At 44.8% G+C, this 19,927-nt stretch overlaps 1 protein-coding gene across 1 annotated transcript in view; it reads left to right on the top strand.

Moving 5' to 3' along the window:
• Positions 1–18,413, top strand: part of sdc3 (syndecan 3) — a 39,746-nt gene extending 21,333 nt beyond the window's left edge. The window contains exons 3-6 of the mRNA XM_069695592.1: positions 7,599–7,692; positions 10,978–11,837; positions 13,057–13,246; positions 15,187–18,413. Of these exons, the coding sequence (XP_069551693.1) occupies positions 7,599–7,692; positions 10,978–11,837; positions 13,057–13,246; positions 15,187–15,353 (1,311 nt within the window). The 3' untranslated portion in view covers positions 15,354–18,413. The remainder of the gene's footprint in view (positions 1–7,598; positions 7,693–10,977; positions 11,838–13,056; positions 13,247–15,186) is intronic.
• Positions 18,414–19,927: the final 1,514 nt, after the last annotated feature.

Raw genomic sequence — 19,927 nt, 5'->3', positions numbered from 1 at the left:
TGCGTAAGGACCTGGTTGACAAGTTTGACATGCTGCACTTGAGTTCAGGACACCCACATCGAGGTTTAAAACATTCATTGCGACAATGATGCACTTTGGGGTTTTGGGACGCGGCTCCGCTCGTGATGCTCTGGAACAAATATGATTAAGCTCGACACAGACTTTCTGTGAGTGAAGCCTGAAATACGCACCATTAACAAACACAGACATTCACAGTTCACAATGCTTCTAATTGCTCTTATAGGAGGAGGCTCATCAGGCTGAGGGAGGGAAGTTGCCGAAGGGGTGAAGCTGTGAGGAGCCAAATGTTTATTCGGACCACCAAGTGTCAGACAGATGTCATCAACACAAATGAGTTGATGGTACTGAGACATATAATTACTTCACGTACCTCAAGGTTGTGTCTTAACTTTGTAAACGTGAGTGGTTGCAACATGTCGGATGGATTCAGAAAGCTTTCTGGACATTTGTATGAATTTTTCGCTCCTCGAAACTCGCTTTTAGTTTTGCCTTAATTGGTGACGAGCATGTATTAAAGCAACAGGGAAATAGAAGTTAGAGCATCTTTCATTTCACTTTGACATGTTTCCCGGTAAACGTATGTTGGGTCTAGTTAAAGTAACAATCCCACAAATCGGTGTCATCTTTGGCGCCACCTGTGGGGATAATCGATAATTGCGGTTGTGTTTTTGGACTTTCCAGAGATCCAAACCCTGTCGCCTGTGTGGCATCAGTTAGTTGGCAGGGGAAGAAGCGAGCCTGTTGCTCTCTGGTGGAACAACAACTGCTCGGTGATGGAAATCACGTCACTGACATGAACACAGCTTGTGACTTTTCTCAGGGATTTGGCCAACAACACCCAGCCGGTTCAATCTGTAATGGTGCAAATGCATGGCCGTTATTCTGGCTCATTTGGTGATAGATGGTGACTTAACAGACATTTGAGATTTTTATTTTAAGAGCAAATTTGAAATCAAAGGGAAAAGCAGCACATAATACAGCTGAGATGTGTTAGTCAAGTCCTGGTGGGATTGGAGAGGAGAGTTATTTGGAAATACTCCAAAACAGACATCAGTAACTTGTTGCATTGGTAGGACTATAAAATGTTGAAGTTCAGACTGCAATAGACATTTATTTAAGTTTTAAGAATTTCAGGATGCAAACCCTGCAGTGCCTCCACATCACGCTTAAAAACCCCGTTGATCCTAAAGGAAGAGTGCGGGGTGGAAAACAGACATGACCTCACTGCCTCATTGTATTCTTGTCCCCTCTTCTTCTCCTTCGGTGCTGTGGCTGCAGTAAATGGAGGGGACAGATAGGAGAGTGGGACTCACAGATGGTGCCAGAAAGCAGAGGGAGTATTCAAATTATTCTTCACAGTTTGAGAGCTCAGAGATGCCGCAGCAGTCGAGAACATTCACTCCGATAAAATCTCGCATAGCAAAAAAGAAAATCACAATTAACGATTTTTCTCCGAAGCAGAGCTCAGTGTTGTATCAGGAGCTGAAAATGTGTGTGTGTGTGTGTGTGTGTGTGTGTGTGTGTGTGTGTGTGTGTGTGTGTGTGTGTGTGTGTGTGTGTGTGTGTGTGTGTGTGTGTTTGCCAGGCATTGTACAGCAGTAGCAGCAGCCTCTCGGGTTACGGAGGAATGCATTTGAAGTCAATCACAATGAAGCAGCCTATCTTCAGCTAGCCTGGAGGGGATCTCCAAACTGAACTAAACTGGACCAGCCAGAAGACAAAAAAAAAAAGAAATCATCTTTGGGTCACACACATATGCCAGTTAATCCTGCGCCAGCATGTCTGTGTGTGTGAGTCACTATCTATATAACTACGTCTGCCTCCTATTGTTAGCTGACTTCCTGCGTCTAACAGACAAAACAAACACACACACACACACACACACACACACACACACACACACACACACACACACACACACACCTTGGTTTCTTTCGGTCACACATTATCAGGCTGCTGCAGCATTGCTGATTTAATATCAGACGCTCACACACTTCTAATCTTGCTTTTTTTCTTCTCTTCTCTTTTTTAAAAATTTTTTTTTTTTACTCCAAACCCAAATTAAAATCTGGAAGAGATTAGCTCCTGTGGAATATTAATATCTGCGAATCCGCAGCATTGTCGGCTCAGGTATAAAATCCAGGCTCTGTAGCAGTGAAATGAGCTGACGCACACTCACGGAGAAGCTACAGTGTATAGGATTGAATTTATAGTGCAAAGCCTGATGTAGGCTGCAGCTCAGGTTTCTACCTGAGTCATTGTAAATGTTGCAACACCCCTCAGAGGACGTTTCTTTTTGTGAAAACGTAATGTTACCCCCCCCCCCCCCCCCCCAAAAAAAAGACAAACTGATTCTTTTTTTCAGCGTTTCTGTTTGGTTTTTTTTGCCTCCCTCAATTTAATGTTTTCCCCTTTTTTCTTTTTACAGAAGTATACATAATTATATATTCCAAGCTCCCAGATTGTTTTAAAATGACTCCAACTGGCACCGCATGTCTTACAATGGCACCGCTTCATACACGGCCAAAAACCAGGATTGCATTCATTCCGCGGATCCAGCTGAATGTGGCTGTCATCTTGCAGTTTCCTTTTATAACGAATGGGAATGAAATGCAGTGGTGGAAGGAAATTGAGGGCAACACACGGATGATTTTGGCCCTAGGTTATGCGTGCGGCGGAGGAGCGCTCGTTGCGTCTCGTTGTGGTTAGTTAGGTATGTGGCGCAGGCTGAAGGTACAGCCGTTTATAGCTCCCGAAACGGAGGCAAAATGCAGAGCTGGCCTTATTCGGCTCCCCCGAAATCACGTAAAACACCCACTCACACCCACGCGGATCGCTCTGAGGGGCGTTCGTGTCTGCATGTACACACCACAAACAAAACCTGCGATTAAACCCATTCGGGCGCGCACACTGTAATTACGCACGGTGACGCACTAATGCTAGCCATACAGTGAATTCACACTTATAATATTGACTCGTAAACCCAACATGTCGAGGAGCAGAGGGTGATGATATACCGCTGTTAAATGTTGGGGCGAAACACGGATGATGCGCATTTAAACACACACAGTACAGGCTTCAGCGCTGCAGCGACCGCGAGTCCTGGAGGTTGCCCCGTGTGTTGAGGACTTGTAAATGGGGCCCCTGGGGTGGGCTCTGGTGCCGCCTTGGGGGAGGGGTGTGTTTATTTAAGTATGGTGTCTTTTTCTTTTCTTTTTTTTTTTTTTTGGAGACACGCTGAATTTAGGGGGCTAGCCTGGAGATAAGAAATGGAGTTTAAGATGAAAGGAAAGTAGGGCGAGGACAGGGATACTCTGGCACAGAGTTTGTGAATCCAGAGGGGAGGAACAGAACGAGGTGGGGGATGCAGGAGCAGATTGTTTTGATGTTGTTTTTTTAGGTTGTTTGTTTGACATTACATAACACCTTTTGCTTATGTAGTTAGAGCTCCTATATATGTGTGTGTGTGTGTGTGTGTGTGTGTGTGTGTGTGTGTGTGTGTGTGTGTGTGTGTGTGTGTGTGTGTGTCTGGTTGCTTCTCACTGGGAGACGGGAATTTCTGTGAAAGGCAAAGGTTGCCCATAGCAACGGCCCTCATTGTAAAACCAATCCTTGAAATACAACACACACACACACACACACACACACACACACACACACACACACACACACACACACACACACACACACACACACACACACACACACACACACACACACACACAGAGAGACATCTTTTCAGTGTTTTTCGGCACCTTCAGGGTTTGACATCACCAGGTCTTCACACACATTTACACTCAAAGCATGAAGCACACACACACACACACACACACACACACACACACACACACACACACACACACACACACACACACACACACACACACACACACACACACACACACACACACACACACACTCTCTCTCTCTCTCTCTCTCTCTCTCTGTCTCAGCCTTCCACTTCTTGAAGCCAATATCCTCGGTGTGTCCAGGCTCCGCGCAACTTCAGTCAAAGTCAATTTCGTTTTCAGGAGGTACATATAGCGTTTCAGCTCCACATGCTGCGATGTGATGGACTGAGATGCTCGGGTTTCTCGTTTCCATTATGCTTTTATTGGCTTTTAAAGGCATCAGGTTTCCTCTGTCTGGAGCCGGGGAGGAGCTTCTACTTCTCCCTGTGTGTGTGTGTGTGTGTGTGTGTGTGTGTGTGTGTGTGTGTGTGTGTGTGTGTGTGTGTGTGTGTGTGTGTGTGTGTGTGTGTGTCTACAATTAGCATCGCTCAGGCAGGCTAGAGAAAACAGCTCTGCAGGGCCTCAGGATGGGCTTAAGATTTGCTGAGGAGATAAGTTTGCTTTGGTCAGATTTTCAGCGGCGGACTGACTGTTTTCCAATACCTGGAGCAAAACCAAACCCTTTGTTTTTGTGTCTTTTTGGCACTGGAACATTGTCTACTTATCTTGTACTGAGCTGGAGCTGGACTCAAAATATACACAGCGCAGAAGTGGAAAAACTATGCAGATGCTTTACTTCAGTAAATTTAAAAGTCATTAATTTAAAGTTGTACAACAAAACGTAAGATTGTTTCATCAATATTTTTGTATTACCAATGGACTGAATGACTGTAAAGTAGAAGAACAGAACTTTTTCACATGACTGCAGACTAAAAAAAACATTCCCACAATTTTGTTCTGTTTTGGTTTTATGTTTCTCGCTTCTCTCGTCAGCCTCATTTGCAACAGACACCCGTTTTCAGCCCCCCACCCCCCCCCAAAAAAAAAAAAAAAAAAAGCTCAGATGAATGACATTTATGTTAACTTTCCAATGTTGGAGACACACAGATTAAGTTCAGGACTTGCTGATGAACACGGTGGAACAATTAGCAATTAAAGAGTTTCATGATTCCATTAGGAGTCGATAGAGACTGAAAACAGAGCGAGAAGGAGAGTCGGTATCAGACCTCATCATGGCCAGAAACTCCTGATGCTAATGTGGCTTCATGTCTGCTTGATGTGTAAATAAGCAAATGTTTGCCAGCAAGTAGAGCATGTCCACTTTATTATGGGATGAAATGTCAGCGTTGTGTTGACTGCTTGTTCAGCTGCAAACCAGAAAGCACCCGTTGCGCAGATTCAACATGTACATACGAGGAGGACAGTTCAAGCCTGAACAAAACTGCATAATCTGTCAAAGTACAGTACAAATAAAGTTACAGTTAAAGTATCATCAAGTAAGTTCAAGCACTTCAAACCTGAATTTAAGTACAGTAGTTGGGTAAATATACTTAAATACACTTAATCATTGACTAAATAGTACAAGGAATATTGACATAAATCAGTAAAGAGACAATACATATTTAAAATGTGCGTTGTATTGTTTGAAATTGACTGCATTTATCTACGGGCTCGACATATATATTCGAATTGAATGAAATCTACTGTAACGTGTACTGCAGTTTGAAATGTGTCTTCGCAACGCAGTACGCGCGGTGTCTCTTTAAGTGCATGCATTTGATAGCAGTATTGGCTGACTCTATGTGATGGGAAAAGTGTCTGAGTGCTAAAGTGTGTGTGTTTAAACGTCGTAGTAGGGATGTGGGATTGAGGTCAGGAGAAAGAGCGAGAGAGACGAATGAAGAGTGAGCAGGGATCGGCCTCAAAGTGACCCGAGGCCGATGTCACTCACTTCAGGAGTTCAATCCCTGAACGAGCCCACGACTAATCACTCCTACCTGACCCCGGCGGGGGGTCGACAAGCTCGAGCTTTCCCCCTCAGAGGCCGACATGAAACAGCCCTGGATTAAGGTGGAGGGATGAGGAGGGAGGACGCTGCGAAGTGATCAATGAGAGACGGTTAGATTTAGATTTAGATTTTATACACTTTATTAATCCCCGAGGGAAATTTCTTACAGGCGTATTACGGTAGAGAGCCGTCAGGGGGGCTGCTGCTGAAATCTAACGTACATGGTGATTTTCTCAAGCTCAAGGTGTTTAAAATATGTGATTCACAGATAAATCAAAATGATTGATTATTCATTCAGGCTGTTTATCAAGTGAAGCACTCGCTTGTTATGCAGTTGACGGATGTGAGGATCTGGAGCTTTTCTCTTGTTTTTCGTAGACTTTGTAAAATAGAACAACTAATCTGAAGACGTCACCTGCTGCTACGCCTAATTGTGCTGAGCTTTTTAGCCATGTGAGCTGTCTGGCTCCGTCACTGCCACACTGCCCATCACTTTACCCTTTGGATGGATTGCCATGGAACTTGGACTAGAGTTGCAGCCAATACTTGATTAAATTGATCAACAGAAACTTGATTGATTAATCATTTTAAGACTTAATTCAAATTTTGAAAAATGCAAAATAAATTTGTGATTCTAGTTTCTTAAATGGACATGGACTGGACAAACCAATACATTTTAGGGTGCTCCTTGAGCTTTAGGAAACACTGGTCACTTTCTGACCTTTATGATTTGTTTACAAATGTGTTTGTTTGTCTTTATTTTAAAGGTCCTATATTTTTGTGTTTTTTAAGTACCAAAAATCTTCTCAATACAGTTTTATATCTCCTCCAGCTTCTCTCTGGAACTTTTCAAAGTCTTTAAGATCCATTGATATCAATGACCCTCTCTTCTGAATGGGTGTCTCTTTTTTGAGTGACACATACCCAGACTGACTGCAGATTTTCTTCGGACTCGTAGCTTGCTATAACTCTGCGATGGAATGACAGCTTCGTGTTTTCTTCTGCATCAAAGGTTGCACGGTGGGCCATGCTGAGGGTGGGCATATGACGTTAGTATGAGTTTGTGACATCACAAACTTACAGAAGTCCAAATGACACTGTGCTGAATACAGGCTGTGAGCATTTCTGTGTGGACATGAACGTTTTGATACTTTCACAGTATTTTATGTGGCACCTAGACCTGCGTTATAATAAAAAAATAAAATAAAAGAAATGAACATCTGAATTTATAAAATATAGTATAAATAATTTAATAAATCATTTTAAGCTGAACATTTTCCAACTATTGTTCAGACAAAAAAAAAAAATAGTAATAACTTGACATTTGCTTTGTGGATGTAAAGCGTACAATTTCTAATGTTCTATAGACCAAACAATTAATTTATATTAAAAATGTATTACTTTATTAATTCATAATTAAGAAAATCACAAGAGTTCAAAGAGCTCCAGCTCACTTTGGAGTTCAGAAGTTAATTGCTTTCCAATGCTTTGCTGCTTTACAGTCTGAGCATCGCTTGCAATTGACACAAGCGGAGACCAAATGAAACCCCCTTCACTCCTTAAAGGCTTTGATGTTGCTCTGCAAAAATCCCAGCTTTAGATCAAGTCGTTAACTACGCTCCTCTGTGCAGTCACATACGGACAGATGTTACCCCGTCCGGCATAATGCAGCCTGCCCCTCCTCCCAGACAGTTGTGTGCGTGTCTGTGCGCGCATGTAATCTGCCAAAGTGGTTTCTCTGTCAAATGAAATGACAAACAGCTCAGTCATTCATGGTGAATAACTCTAATCTCTGTCATCTGTATCCCCCCCACCCCCCTCTCTCTCGTGATGAACAGGGACAGACGTGGTCGCCGTCTATCGATGACGAAGGCTCGACGAGAGATGAGTTCTACGACGACGAGGATCTCTACTCGGGCTCCGGCTCTGGCTGTAAGTGTGTGTGTGTGTGTGTGTGTGTGTGCATGTGCATGCGTGCGTTTCCTTTTGCGTGAGGTTACACACTCACGCCCCGGTTCTTGAAAACTCGACAGCTGCTCGGTTTCAATATGTTGACCCTGAAGACCCAACCCCCTCCCCCCCCGCTCGCCCTGTCCCTGTCCTCAAGTTATGGTCGCTCTATTCACCAGACTCGCATGCACCGAGGCCATGCACACACAATCACACCGCGGACTCATGCCCTTTGGCTCAGACAGACACGTTTGGATGCAGATTTATTGAAATCACCCCAGACGCACTCTTGCAAACAAGCACTAGCCCGGGCTCGATTCCTCCAGATCTTATTTACTCTAATCAGATTACAGTCCACACAGATTAGACGATCACATGCACACCAGCAGTGTGTCCACCTCCCTGCGAGCGCATGCTTGTGTTTGACTGAGCTGGCTGTCTGCGTGTGTAGGAATTACGTACTTAACGTAAATCACATCGGCGTAATTCAGGTTGATTTTCTGATCTGGCTGCTGAAGCTTGTGCACAGCTCTCCTTATTAGGCATGACTCATTGAGGGCTGCCCTCGGTTCAGGCACTGCGCTAGTGGCGAGCGCTCTCAAAATATATTACAATTCAGAGCAGGAGAGTGTAGCGGAGGCACCCCCTGTGGTTGAAACAGCAGCCTGGCAAATTGCTTTATCTCAAACCGTGATGCGGAGTCGTCTGATTCCAGAGAAAAAGGCTCATATTTAATAGACCGAAGTACATTTCATGCCGCCGCTCTAAAACGAGGCGTTTTGCGGCGTCTGATATGTTTGACAGAAGCTGCATTGTTGGGGTCCATATTTCGATTTCCTCTCCAGATCCTCTGTCAGCCTTCATTTCTTTGTGCCGGGAAATTCAATTTGTTTCTCTTTCAACCCAAGAAGCTTCACTGCATTAGCAGAATGAAAGGTGGCATAATAGTATTACAGGATTTATAAAAGAAAATGAGCCAGTCAGGCCTTCTTCTCTTCTCTTCTCTTCTCTTCTCTTCTCTTCTCTTCTCTTCTCTTCTCTTCTCTTCTCTTCTCTTCTCTTCTCTTCTCTTCTCTTCTCTTCTCTTCTCTTCTCTTCTCTTCTCTTCTCTTCTCTTCTCTTCTCTTCTCTTCTCTTCATGGGTCATCTTTTTTAATGACCTTTACCCACAATAAACGACCAAATGATCAAAGCTTTTATACAACAGAAACGCATCGCAGCCTACGTGTGGTCAGGAGTCGAACCGACAGCCTGGTTACTTTAGTCGTTGCTTAAACCTCCGTTCTGTCGCCTTCTGCTTCTTCAGGTTTTAATACAGCTGAACTCACAGTTGCTGTAGTTGCTCTCATTTACATTTTGTTAGATTGCTGTTGTTAACTGCTAAATGAGCAGAAAATGGGGTTTTAATTGTGGCTGTGATTGCTGCGTTAAGTTGTCATTTAAATTCACTCTTTAATAAGTAATTTGATGAAACAAACATAGCTATATACTGTATGTGTCATTGGGTAAAAAAAAAAAACAGACAATTAGAGGCAACAAATACTCTTGAAGGAGAACTACATGTAAAATTCCAGATTGCTGTTAACAGTGAACCTTTTATTGGTCTGTGTGTAAAGTTTTCTGTGGCTTTGTCGAGTCTATTCTTCATCAATCATGTTGAGTATATGAAATATTAAAAAAAAAAAAAAATGACTGCCGCAATTAATGGATTTACAACCGAGTAAGTTGCTGCCTAACTGTATGTTTAGGAATGGACTAATTTATTATTGACTAATCGGTTCCCTGTGAAGTTCAAAAGATGTGGGCATTTACCAGGAAGGACGCTCTTACGAAAGGATATTATCTAGTTGCATTATGGGAAGGATTTAATGCTATCGGAGCTGGAGACTAAAAATCAAGATTTCTCCACTGCAACTGAGGCAATCTCAGGTTTTGTGATAACCTTACATGATTACAAGCAATATTGAATTGCTGCCATGCCTCTTTGAATTGATAGCTAAGTTTTCCCCATCCGGACTCAAATATGAAACCAAGATTTTTTTTTTTTTTTTTTTGGATTTGTCCGCTCTGAAGATCAGTTTTGACCATCTCATTTTTCAGCTAAGAGAAATGCCGGCTTAGTGTAGAATGAAAGCCAAAATTAAGAAGCCTTTTAAATTGAGCCCTCTCGGGGCATCGTGGAGGATTAGTGGTCTCACATATACAACAGGAAACTGCAACATGCCCGGTTTAAAAAGCCTACATCCAGAGACCTCGTTTGACCCCGTCTCTCTGCCCTCACATGTCCTGTCTGTGTCTCAACTGCACCGTCACATAAATAAAGAGGCAGCTGGATCCCGCAAGGATCCTGTCAAGTTATGTGCTTGTGGCCAAATCGCAGTGATTTGGACCAATCGGCTTCCTATGAGTACCTGCTGGCAGCTACGGGCCTAGTTTACATGTGACGACAGCAACAAACAGCTGTTGAAAACAACAATGGCGTCAATGCTGCGATATCATTGCTCATATCCGAACTGGAGGTTTTCCTCCACAAAGACAGCAAGTTTTGTCAACCGACATGCCAGCGCTCTCCTGCTACATCATATAGTTCATTTATCTGATTGGTTGGAATTAGCCTGCGATAGACAGATGGTTCATCCAATCACCTGCCAAGTATTTAATTGAAAGAGCCTCGTCGTAAAAAAACGGTTTCCAAGAAAGTCGTCGCTGATTGTTCTGAGAAACAAACCATCTGTTGTGTCAGGTTATTAAATACAGGCATAAGTTCCTAGAAACTCATCTTAAAATATCACTTCCTATTTACTAAATAGTGCAATATGTTAAAAGTCCATCACTATATTAGAGTGTGGAATTTATGTACATATCGTGTCGGCAAATATCTGTAAGGAGGAAGTAGTGTCCCTGACGTTTACACTCCTTCACATTAAGAATCACACGTTTAAAAAATAACAGCTCTGTGTCACTACGCCTGTTAATGATGACGCAAACCAAGGATAGCTGCGTAAGCCGAGTCAGACGTTACAAAGTGATGTCTATAATCTCAATATCACTACTGAACAAACTCTGGAGTGTGAAGTGAATGAGCCAGCTGTAGTCTGTCTGATTTACTGTTATTTGTAAACGGGTGGATGGTTTGAGCGGGAGGGTGGTGTCCTACATCGGTACAGGATGTGTGACGGAGTGAGACGTGCGCGTGCTTTGATTCGTTGGTTTTGCTTTGTCTGTCGTTTTAAATCATTTTCTAATTTGAAATCCTCTCCTCTCCAGTTCCCGAGATCAGAATGAGGCCAACATCGGCAGGCCTGTCCTTCACCACGGAAGAGCCCCTCCTCCTCCTCTCCACCACGCAGGCCACCGGCCCCGCCCCCTCCGCCCCACCCGCGGCCGAGCCCAGCCCCAGCCCGGAGATACCCATCACGCCCCCGCTGCCCACCGAGGCCGATGGAGAGAGTGGTGCATTCTGGGAGAAGGACAGGGAGCTGGAGAAGGAGAGGGAAAGGGAGCTGGAGAGGGAGAAAGAGCAGCTGAGGGAGAAGGAAAAGGAGAAACAGTTGGAGAGGGAGAGAGAACGGGAGCGGGAGAGGGAGCGGGTCCGAGACCTGGAGAGAGAGCGGGAGAAGGAGAGAGAGCGGGAGCGAGAGAAGGAGCGGGAGAGAGAGCGAGAGAAAGAGAGAGAGAGGCAGAGAGAGCGGGAGCTTGAAAGAGAGAGAGAGCTGGAGCGACTCCGGGCCGCCGCCGCCGCCGCCCAGACCACCGCCGCCCCGCGGTCACCTGCCGCTGTTCCCGTGGTGACCACCAACCCGGCAATCAGCACTGCAGAAAGTGCAGCGCCCTCCGCCGGTTCAGATGACCTGAGCACCACAGAAGAAGAGGAGGACGTCTACCTGTCACCCGAACCCAGCTCCTTCTACCCAGGCTTCGATATGGAAAGCACCACAGAAGAAGAGGAGTCCACCACAGCGGAGACCACCCCGGAGCCCACCACAGCCGCACCTACCACGCCCACCACGGCTGCCACCACCGTCAAGACCAGGGTTTCCTTCAGGCCCAGGGTTCCCATGACGACAGCCACTCAGGCGGCGCCAACAGAGAGAACGGCGCGCCCACAGCAGCCCACAACAACACAGGTACGGTCCATATCATGTTGTGTACAGTGGACCGCGTCGGTATTTGGTGTCACGGTTTGTTCTAATCGCCACCCACAAGAAGCACGGCAAGAAGCGACGGCAATAACCGTAACTACCCCTCGAAAACGTTGGTTTCATTTTACTGCTGTGTTCTGAATAAGCAAAAAAAACATACAAGGAGCTAAGCGGTGAGCTTTAGAGCAGATAAGTGTTGTCATTTTAAAGTTAGGAAAGAGTCAGGCCAGTCTTTATGCTCAGCTTGGCGAACTGCCTCCGGACTCAAAGCTCTTGAACTCTAACGTACAAACAGGAGAGTTGTATTAAAACCTCTCCTCTCTCTCGGAGAGAAAACCAACAAAGCTTATTTCTAAAATATCAAGCTTTAGCGAAAGAAGCAGAATTTCTCAAATGTTCTTTATCATTGTCAGTAAATTCCATTAAAAAAAATGGAATAAGACTTCCATGACTGTGGCGATCTGAAGTCCATTTATTCCCAATGAGGACATCAACCTTTAGCTCCGTTAACTCCTCGAAAATCTGGATACTCAGCAATTTATTTATCAGGGATAAATAGTCTCTTGACATGTTACACCCATTTATATGTGTTTGGATGAAGCTCTGTGGCTCAGAGGAAGATCAGGCCTCGGCCACAAAGGCAATACTGGTTAATGTGATTGTGAGGATTTGTTTTTGACAATAATAGATAGTATTTCACCAACCTTAACATTTAAATGCTGTCTTAACACCAGTAACTGCACATAATACAAATACAATAGAAATGAATCAAATCAAAGAAAAGGTCTGAACAAGGATTCATATACCGGCTTTTAATACTCCTCTGACTCATTTCTAACCGTTGAGGTTTGATTCCAAGTCCCTCTCCTGACTGCCTCTTTAACACTGACAGCTTAATTATTTACAGACCGCAGTCATTTCTCAGATTGGTGTGGTTTTGTTTATTTGCAGCGGCTCCAATTTAAAGCATAATACATTAAGATTTGTCTGGTTTTCCACTTTGTAATTAAGCTGCCAGAGTTTATGAAGTGTGTGTACATGTTGGACAATATGCAACCCTCGGTCAATCGGCGCATACAGAGGCTCATTGTTTAAAAGGCGAACATGTGCCATGGAAAGTTCCCCGTGTTGGTTTGGATGAGTTTCAAATGTAAATTTCCCGTCGTTCGTCTCACTTTTTTTTTTTTTTTCTTCTCCGCCTCAGGAGGGGATCAACGAGGTGGGCGCCGCGGGGCCGAGTGGAGATTTCGAGATCCACGATGACCGCCGCAATGGTCTCGGACGAGGCGTGATGCCGGTGGACCCTGATCTGATCGGCAACACGGTGGACGGAGGAAGCTCTGCCGCCCAGCTGCCACAGAAGAACATCCTGGAGAGGAAAGAAGTTTTGATAGGTGAGGTTGTCCATCAGTAACGTTCATGTTCACGTCTTCCTGTGTTTTTTGTGTCCCCGTCTAAACTTGTCACTCTGTCTCTCTGACTTCCTGTCAAATAAATCACCTGGTAATCACCTTGTAGTTTGGCAGAACGCATCCCCACCCCCCCACCTCCTTCCCCCCGTTGCCTCCTGTATTCCCTCCTCGCTTTCTGGGTGCTGCCGAGATAAACTGGCATCACCTCGCGTTCACGTAGTGCAGATCCATCACCATAACTGAATGTGCTACTTAGCCCCGTTCGACCCGTCGAGAACAAGCAATCCGCTTCTTGGGTTATCCAACCCCTCCTTTCACCCCTTTTTTTCTCATCATTTTCCCTCTGGGTAAATCCAATTTCTTTTCAAGTGCCCCCTTCTCCTCATCCCAAAGAGCCGTTGTAGAAAGTGAGGGAGCAGCCAACTCGCCTGACCTGACTGGCTCTCTGTCTCTCCTTCAGCTCTTCTGATTGGTGGACTGCTGGCGGTGGTTTTCGCTGATTTCCTGGTCATCGGTAAAGAGCAGGAGGCAACAGATTTTTTTTTTAGAGTAGACTGTGTGATAGAACTTATAAGATGTCAGACTCGTACATTCATCTCCAGTGCTGTGCAGACGTAGCCGCTTTCCTCATTTTTGTCCGTTAGAGTAACACGAGTAAACACGGCAAAAAGAACATGCCGGTATTTACCACCTTTGACTTTTCACGGGTGATTCGGAAAACTTTTTCATTTACATGTTTTCCCAACATTAATGTTTTTTTTTGTTGTTTTTTGTTTTTTTAGTCGTTAAACCGGAATAGAAATTCTGTGTTTGTTAAGGTTTTGATAAAAGACAAATAAATAGTGGTGCTTCAAGCTAAATGCTAACAAAAGCGTGCTAAATGCTTTAATGCCAAATGTTGATGTTTAGCAGGTGTAGTCTTAGTTTAGCGTGCTAGCGTGCTAACATTAGTTAATTAGAGTCGAACTCTGCTGAGTACCGCCGAGGCTGATGGGAATTCTTGGCCCTAAACTAATTTCTGACTTGATGATGATGCTAGAGAAAATGTAAAGTCACCAAAGTCGTTACAGTTCATCCTGAGGGGAACATTAATACGTGTGCCAAAATTTTCTGTTGTTTTTTTTTTTTTTTTAGTCGGTGAAATTAAAAATGATTTGACGTTCTGGATTCAAGGACAAACGGCTCATCATGTCTTTGTGATGAAAATGTGAAATGTACAAATAATATTTCACAAGTGCAGTAAAATCAGAGATGGTAAATGTACACTGATCTTTTTAATTACAAAAAAAGAAAACGGTGCAACAAGTGAATGCCGTTGCAGCGCGTGTTATTTGAAATCGCTCGGCGGCATTGGGATAAACAAAACAAACAGTCCCCACGCTGTGAATGGAAACGGGGCTCTTTAAACATTTTGGAAAATAACCGTCATATTTTTTTTTTTTTTTCCTGCTTTGGCATCGAATCCGATTACTCTTAACGAGGGCGTATCTGACCGTTTTGATAAACGCGCAAGTAATCTGTCGCACGCAGCGAGAGTTCATTAGTGATGTGAGCAGATAAAAAGTGGGGGAAGAAAAAAAAAAAACACAAAAAATGCAGCTGCGGCGGACCGGCTGCGACGGCCCCGTCGGGTTTGTAACTGCGACGCAGCACTGCGGGGCTGCAATTCAGCACAGGATGTACGTTGGGCACGTTCAGCCTCATCAGTCTTCACTTAGCAGCAAAGTGACAGTGAAACGGTGGTAGATTTGCTCTGCGTTCAGACTAAGAAGTGTTCCTAGAGCGTCGTGTCGGTAGTCGGACGCAGGGACGCAACGGAGGCTCTGACGGCGCTGCCGTGTTCCAGGCAGAGCGTTCGTTGCGTCTCCTTTTGCGGAAAATACGAAGTGACCAATGCTCCCTTTCTCCCTCTCTCGCTCCAGCGGTGATCGTGGGGGGCGTGGTGGGCGCCTTGTTCGCCGCCTTCCTGGTGATGCTGCTGGTGTACAGGATGAAGAAGAAGGATGAGGGCAGCTACACGCTGGAGGAACCCAAACAGGCCACCGTCACCTACCAGAAACCAGACAAGCAGGAGGAGTTTTACGCGTAACACAGCACTCGTTCGCCGGAGAGACGCACCGCACACCGAGGGAGAGAGAAAGAGCGAGCGAGAGAAAGATACTCTGAACCCTTGCGCCCCCCCCCCCCCCCGCCCCCACCCTCCTCTCCCCTCTTCTTTGTTGCTTCCCCCTCATCTGCCTCTCCTCATCCCTCTCTCCTCTCGTCTCCAAAACAATTGAGAGCGCCTTTCTCTCTGCGGACTTGAAACTTTCTTTTCAATGAAAATGAAAACAAAAAAAAGAGGACAAAAAAAAACAAACAAAAAAAACAGAACCCCCCCTCCCCCCCAAATATATTCTGAAAAAAAATAACACGTACACACAAGATGTTTTTAAAGTAAATGTTGTTATTAATATTCTACAGATTCTCTTGTTCTGTATGTAATGATATGATTATTTTGTAAAAAAACAAAACAAAACAAAACACGTGCTCTGAACCTGTGTTTTCCGGCACAAAAAGAGTTCCTCTTCGGTTTTTAACAGAGCGAATGAAAAGGCTTAGGAGAGGAGGGAGGGAAGAGGAGAGGAGAGGAGAGGAGAGGAGAGGAGAGGAGAGGAGAGGAGAGGAGAGGAGAGGAGAGAGGAGGGCTCGCCTCTCCCCCTCACCCCCATCGAAACACACCGAGCGTATGGTTGGCCGCACAGAGCTCAGGGTCAAAGGTGAGAGGAAAGGTCTCTTTTGTGCCTTCCAACCCTCTGGTGCTCAAAGACACACCAACGCACATACATGCAGCCACATGAACACGTGCTCACACACACACACACACACACACACACACACACACACACACACACACACACACACACACACACACACACACACACACACACACACACACACACACACACACGCGCGCACGCACGCTGGTATCTGATTGAAGGTGGGGCTGACCTCTCCCTCTGTGCTCGGCCAACCGGAAAACGGTGCTCAACCCTCGGCGTGTTTTACAACGTCAAGGAGCCGCTGTGGAAACACTGGTCGCACCGAGCCGGCGGCCCCTCTGCTCCTCTAAGCTGTACAAAGACTAGTTATGGATAGTAATAATAATCAATAATATATCAATGTTTTGGGCTGGATGGTGAATAATAATAATAATAATGCCGTAATAATAATAATAATAATAATAATAATACTTAAACAGGAGGATGTGTATTTAGCAGTTTAAAAAAAAAAAAAAAAGTTTATATGTAAATATCAGCGTATCCTTTTTGGCGTCACTAACCATCTGCATGGTCATGAAGAGTTTTTATTCATCACATCTGTCATCACTTTAGATGAGCTGTGCTCTTGTCACATGCACGCACACACACACACACACGCGCACATACACACACACACAGCTGCAGACATCAAACTTGCTGTGCATTTGAACAACCGACTTTAAATATACTGTAAATCATATCATTCAAACACATATCAAACCTATCGTCATCACCATCATCATCGTCGTCATCATCATCATTGTGACAGTCATCACTTGTGATTTGAGAGAGATCAGGTGGTTTCAATATGTTATTGATTAGTTATCGATCAGTTGCCGGTTGGTTTAAAGTTTGGTCTGTTTGTGTAAAAGCACAACTACATGTTCAGTCATCACTTCATCCGACCCCTGCCACACACGCACACCCTTTGCATGCCTCACTTTCTTTTTCTACCATCATTGGCTCTCTGTTCGGGGATGGGCGGGGCCTCTGGGAAGCGTGGGGGGCCTTTTAATGAAAACCAAGAAGTCCGCGCAGGACGTTGGCCCCACGTGCACTAATTCGCTGTAAATCACAACATTTAAAGTTGCGGTTAAAAGAATTAGTGTTTATGAGGCCAACTTTAATCTGCTGTCGGATGTTTTTTGGGGGGGGGGGGGAGGGGAACGTGAGGCGACAGGAGGGCTGTGCTTCTATCTAAGAGATTGTAACAATAACCACACCAGTGCGACTGGGCTAGTAGCTTCTATTATACTCAGTACTGTAGAACAAAAATGCATGGGAGTCAAAACTATACTCGTCTGGGTATGTGTTTGTGTGTTTGTGTGTGTGTGTGTGTGTGTGTGTGTGTGTGTGGACGCCTGCGCGTGTTCTCGTCCGTGTGGTGAGTTTGATCGAGAAGAGGGGTGAGTTAAAGCTGGAATGTACTGTGGTCGAGTGTGTGTTTACCTACTCCAGCAGTTCTCACGCTCTTCCACAGACGGGTAACACACCTCTTCCACTTCTGTGTGTTTAGTCACCTGCTCCCCCTCACCTGTGTGAGAAGATGTATGTGTGTGTGTGTGTGTGTGTGTGTGTGTGTGTGTGTGTGTGTGTGTGTGTGTGTGTGTGTGTGTGTGTGTGTGTCTCTACACCTCATCTAAACCTGCCACCTGTATGTGTGTGTATGCATGAGTGCTTCACCTTGGTATTTCACAGCAGACTCTTGTGTACACTGACTAGCCTGTCGACGTGTGTGTGTGTGTGTGTGTGTGTGTGTGTGTGTGTGTCTGCGTGTGTTTAGTCTGTTCACTGCTGAATGTGGGGCAGCTCGTCCCTTACAGTGGCTATCACACACACTGACTGTGTCTTTTCACTGTCTGTCTGACTTGTCTACCTGTCTGTCTCTGCCGCCGCAGGACAGATGGACAGACGAAGCGCCACTTTCTCACAGGCAGGAATGAGCTTAACACGTTCTGTCTTTTCTAAAGTGACTGTCGAAGTGTAAACATGTGCGTTTGTACCCATCGAAGCCTGCGTAGCCAAATAAGATGTGTGTGTGTGTGTGTGTGTGTGTGTGAGGAAGAGGGTCAATTTGTATGTGTGTGTGAGTCTAGGTATGCATGTGTGAGCGAGCGTGTGTGTGTGTGTGTGTGTGTGTGTGTGTGTGTGTGTGTGTGTGAAGCCCAGTGGAGGCTACACTACTCTATGTTTGCTGTTCCCATTCCTGTTTTTATACATTTGCATTTTTTTAAGGCTGAGTTTCTGTCATTGGCTGAGTGAGCGAGAGGAGGCGGATCCTCCACGCCACCGCCCTGTCACTAATCTGCCACTCTGTTCCAAATAAAAAACCTGATTGGGTAACTGTGTCTTCTTTGTCGTTTTTTTTTTTTTTTTTTTTTTGGGGGGGGGGGGGGTCAAATTGATGAATCAAGACTTAATTTTCCATTATTCTGTTGGTTTCCAGTTTGCTCTCAAGAACACATGATGGACTCGGTCTGCGTCTTGTTGGGGACATTTAAGCTACTTTCCAAATCGCACACTTTTTTTCTTTTTACTTTTAGTAATACTGCAGCTACTCTTACAAAGTACGTACTGTTGCACGTAGTACGAATACAGTTGGGGACATTCTACCGAGTCATACAAACACGTCTTGAACTTTGTCCCTCCTGGTCTCGTCCGTCACGATCCGAAGCACGACATTTGAAGTGAAAGGAAAAAGGATGTGATTTTGAGCGAGTACGCTTCCTTTTAAGGCTTCTTTTATTCTTTTTCTTTTTGTTCTTTCTTTTGCTAATTGCAACCTGACCCGCATACCGTAAAATACAACCAGATGTAGTTGGACATCCTGGTATTTCATCCTGCCTTTCTATTGGGACCCACTAAATTGTTTTCTGGCATACTGTATATTTTGGTAGTGTGGGTATTGGCACGCACAGTTAATCTCTCCCCCACAATATATATAAAGCTACAGGCCTTTTATCTTAGCACAACACTGTAAATGGGGAAAGAGCGAACCTTACTTTATACAAAGGTAAAAAAAAAATATTTTTTTAAAAGGTCTGCCCACCTGCACGTCTAAAGGCCACAGTTTGTTTCATTATTATGTACAAAAAGCGAATTAAGTGCTGGACTATTTCCTTAGGCCAGGTGGAGCTTTTAGAGGTGCGGGAAGGGGGACTTTGTCACCTTTAAACCGAGCCAGGTGATCTTTTTCTGCCGTGTTTCTAGGTTTTATGCAAAGCTGCCGTCTTCTCGTGTCACTTTCAGTAAATAAAGAGTATTAGCTAAAACCTTGAAGTTCATTGTTTTGTAGTTTTATATTTCCGCAGAGACTCGGATACCAACCACTACCCTTGCAGTTTATATTTCCCTTGTGCTAATTCTTTCACAACCGCACTATTAATCAACTGACTAAAACTAATTAACATGCAATGAACCCGGGAATTTTGGGGCCTCGAGGGGTCAAGGTAATCCGGCCTTGCTTGTTAATGCACTAATGTGTCTTTTTTTCTTTTCATACACAAACACTCTTTATGCGCATCCCCACAATCAGCTATTCTCCTTTTCCTGAACGAAGTACTGTAATCAATGACTTTGTAATCCGCCCCACTGCAACAAGGTCCAGGGGCTGAATCGGATGAGTCAGCGGTGCTCTTTCAGTTTGCACGTTCTCCCTGTGACCGTGTGAGTTTCCTCCTCTTTGTGAATGAATTTTCATTCATCATCGGGTCTCCCTGTCTCATTAATTAGGTCTCTCTGCACCGGATCGATGAGACGGCGATTTCCATCACACTCCGGTTTCCCCTCACAGACGTTCAGTTTAGGTTAAATTGTCTGTATGGGTGTGAGTGTGAGAGTGAAGGCTTCCCTGCCTATATGT

The sequence above is a fragment of the Brachyistius frenatus genome, unplaced genomic scaffold, assembly GCF_029030835.1.
Source record: "Brachyistius frenatus isolate BFR_SWC_R1_liver_20210118 unplaced genomic scaffold, ASM2903083v1 Contig_2, whole genome shotgun sequence".
Classification (NCBI taxonomy): domain Eukaryota; kingdom Metazoa; phylum Chordata; class Actinopteri; family Embiotocidae; genus Brachyistius; species Brachyistius frenatus.
Note: the sequence above shows the minus strand (reverse complement) of the source record. Positions and strands in the feature narration are given on the sequence as shown.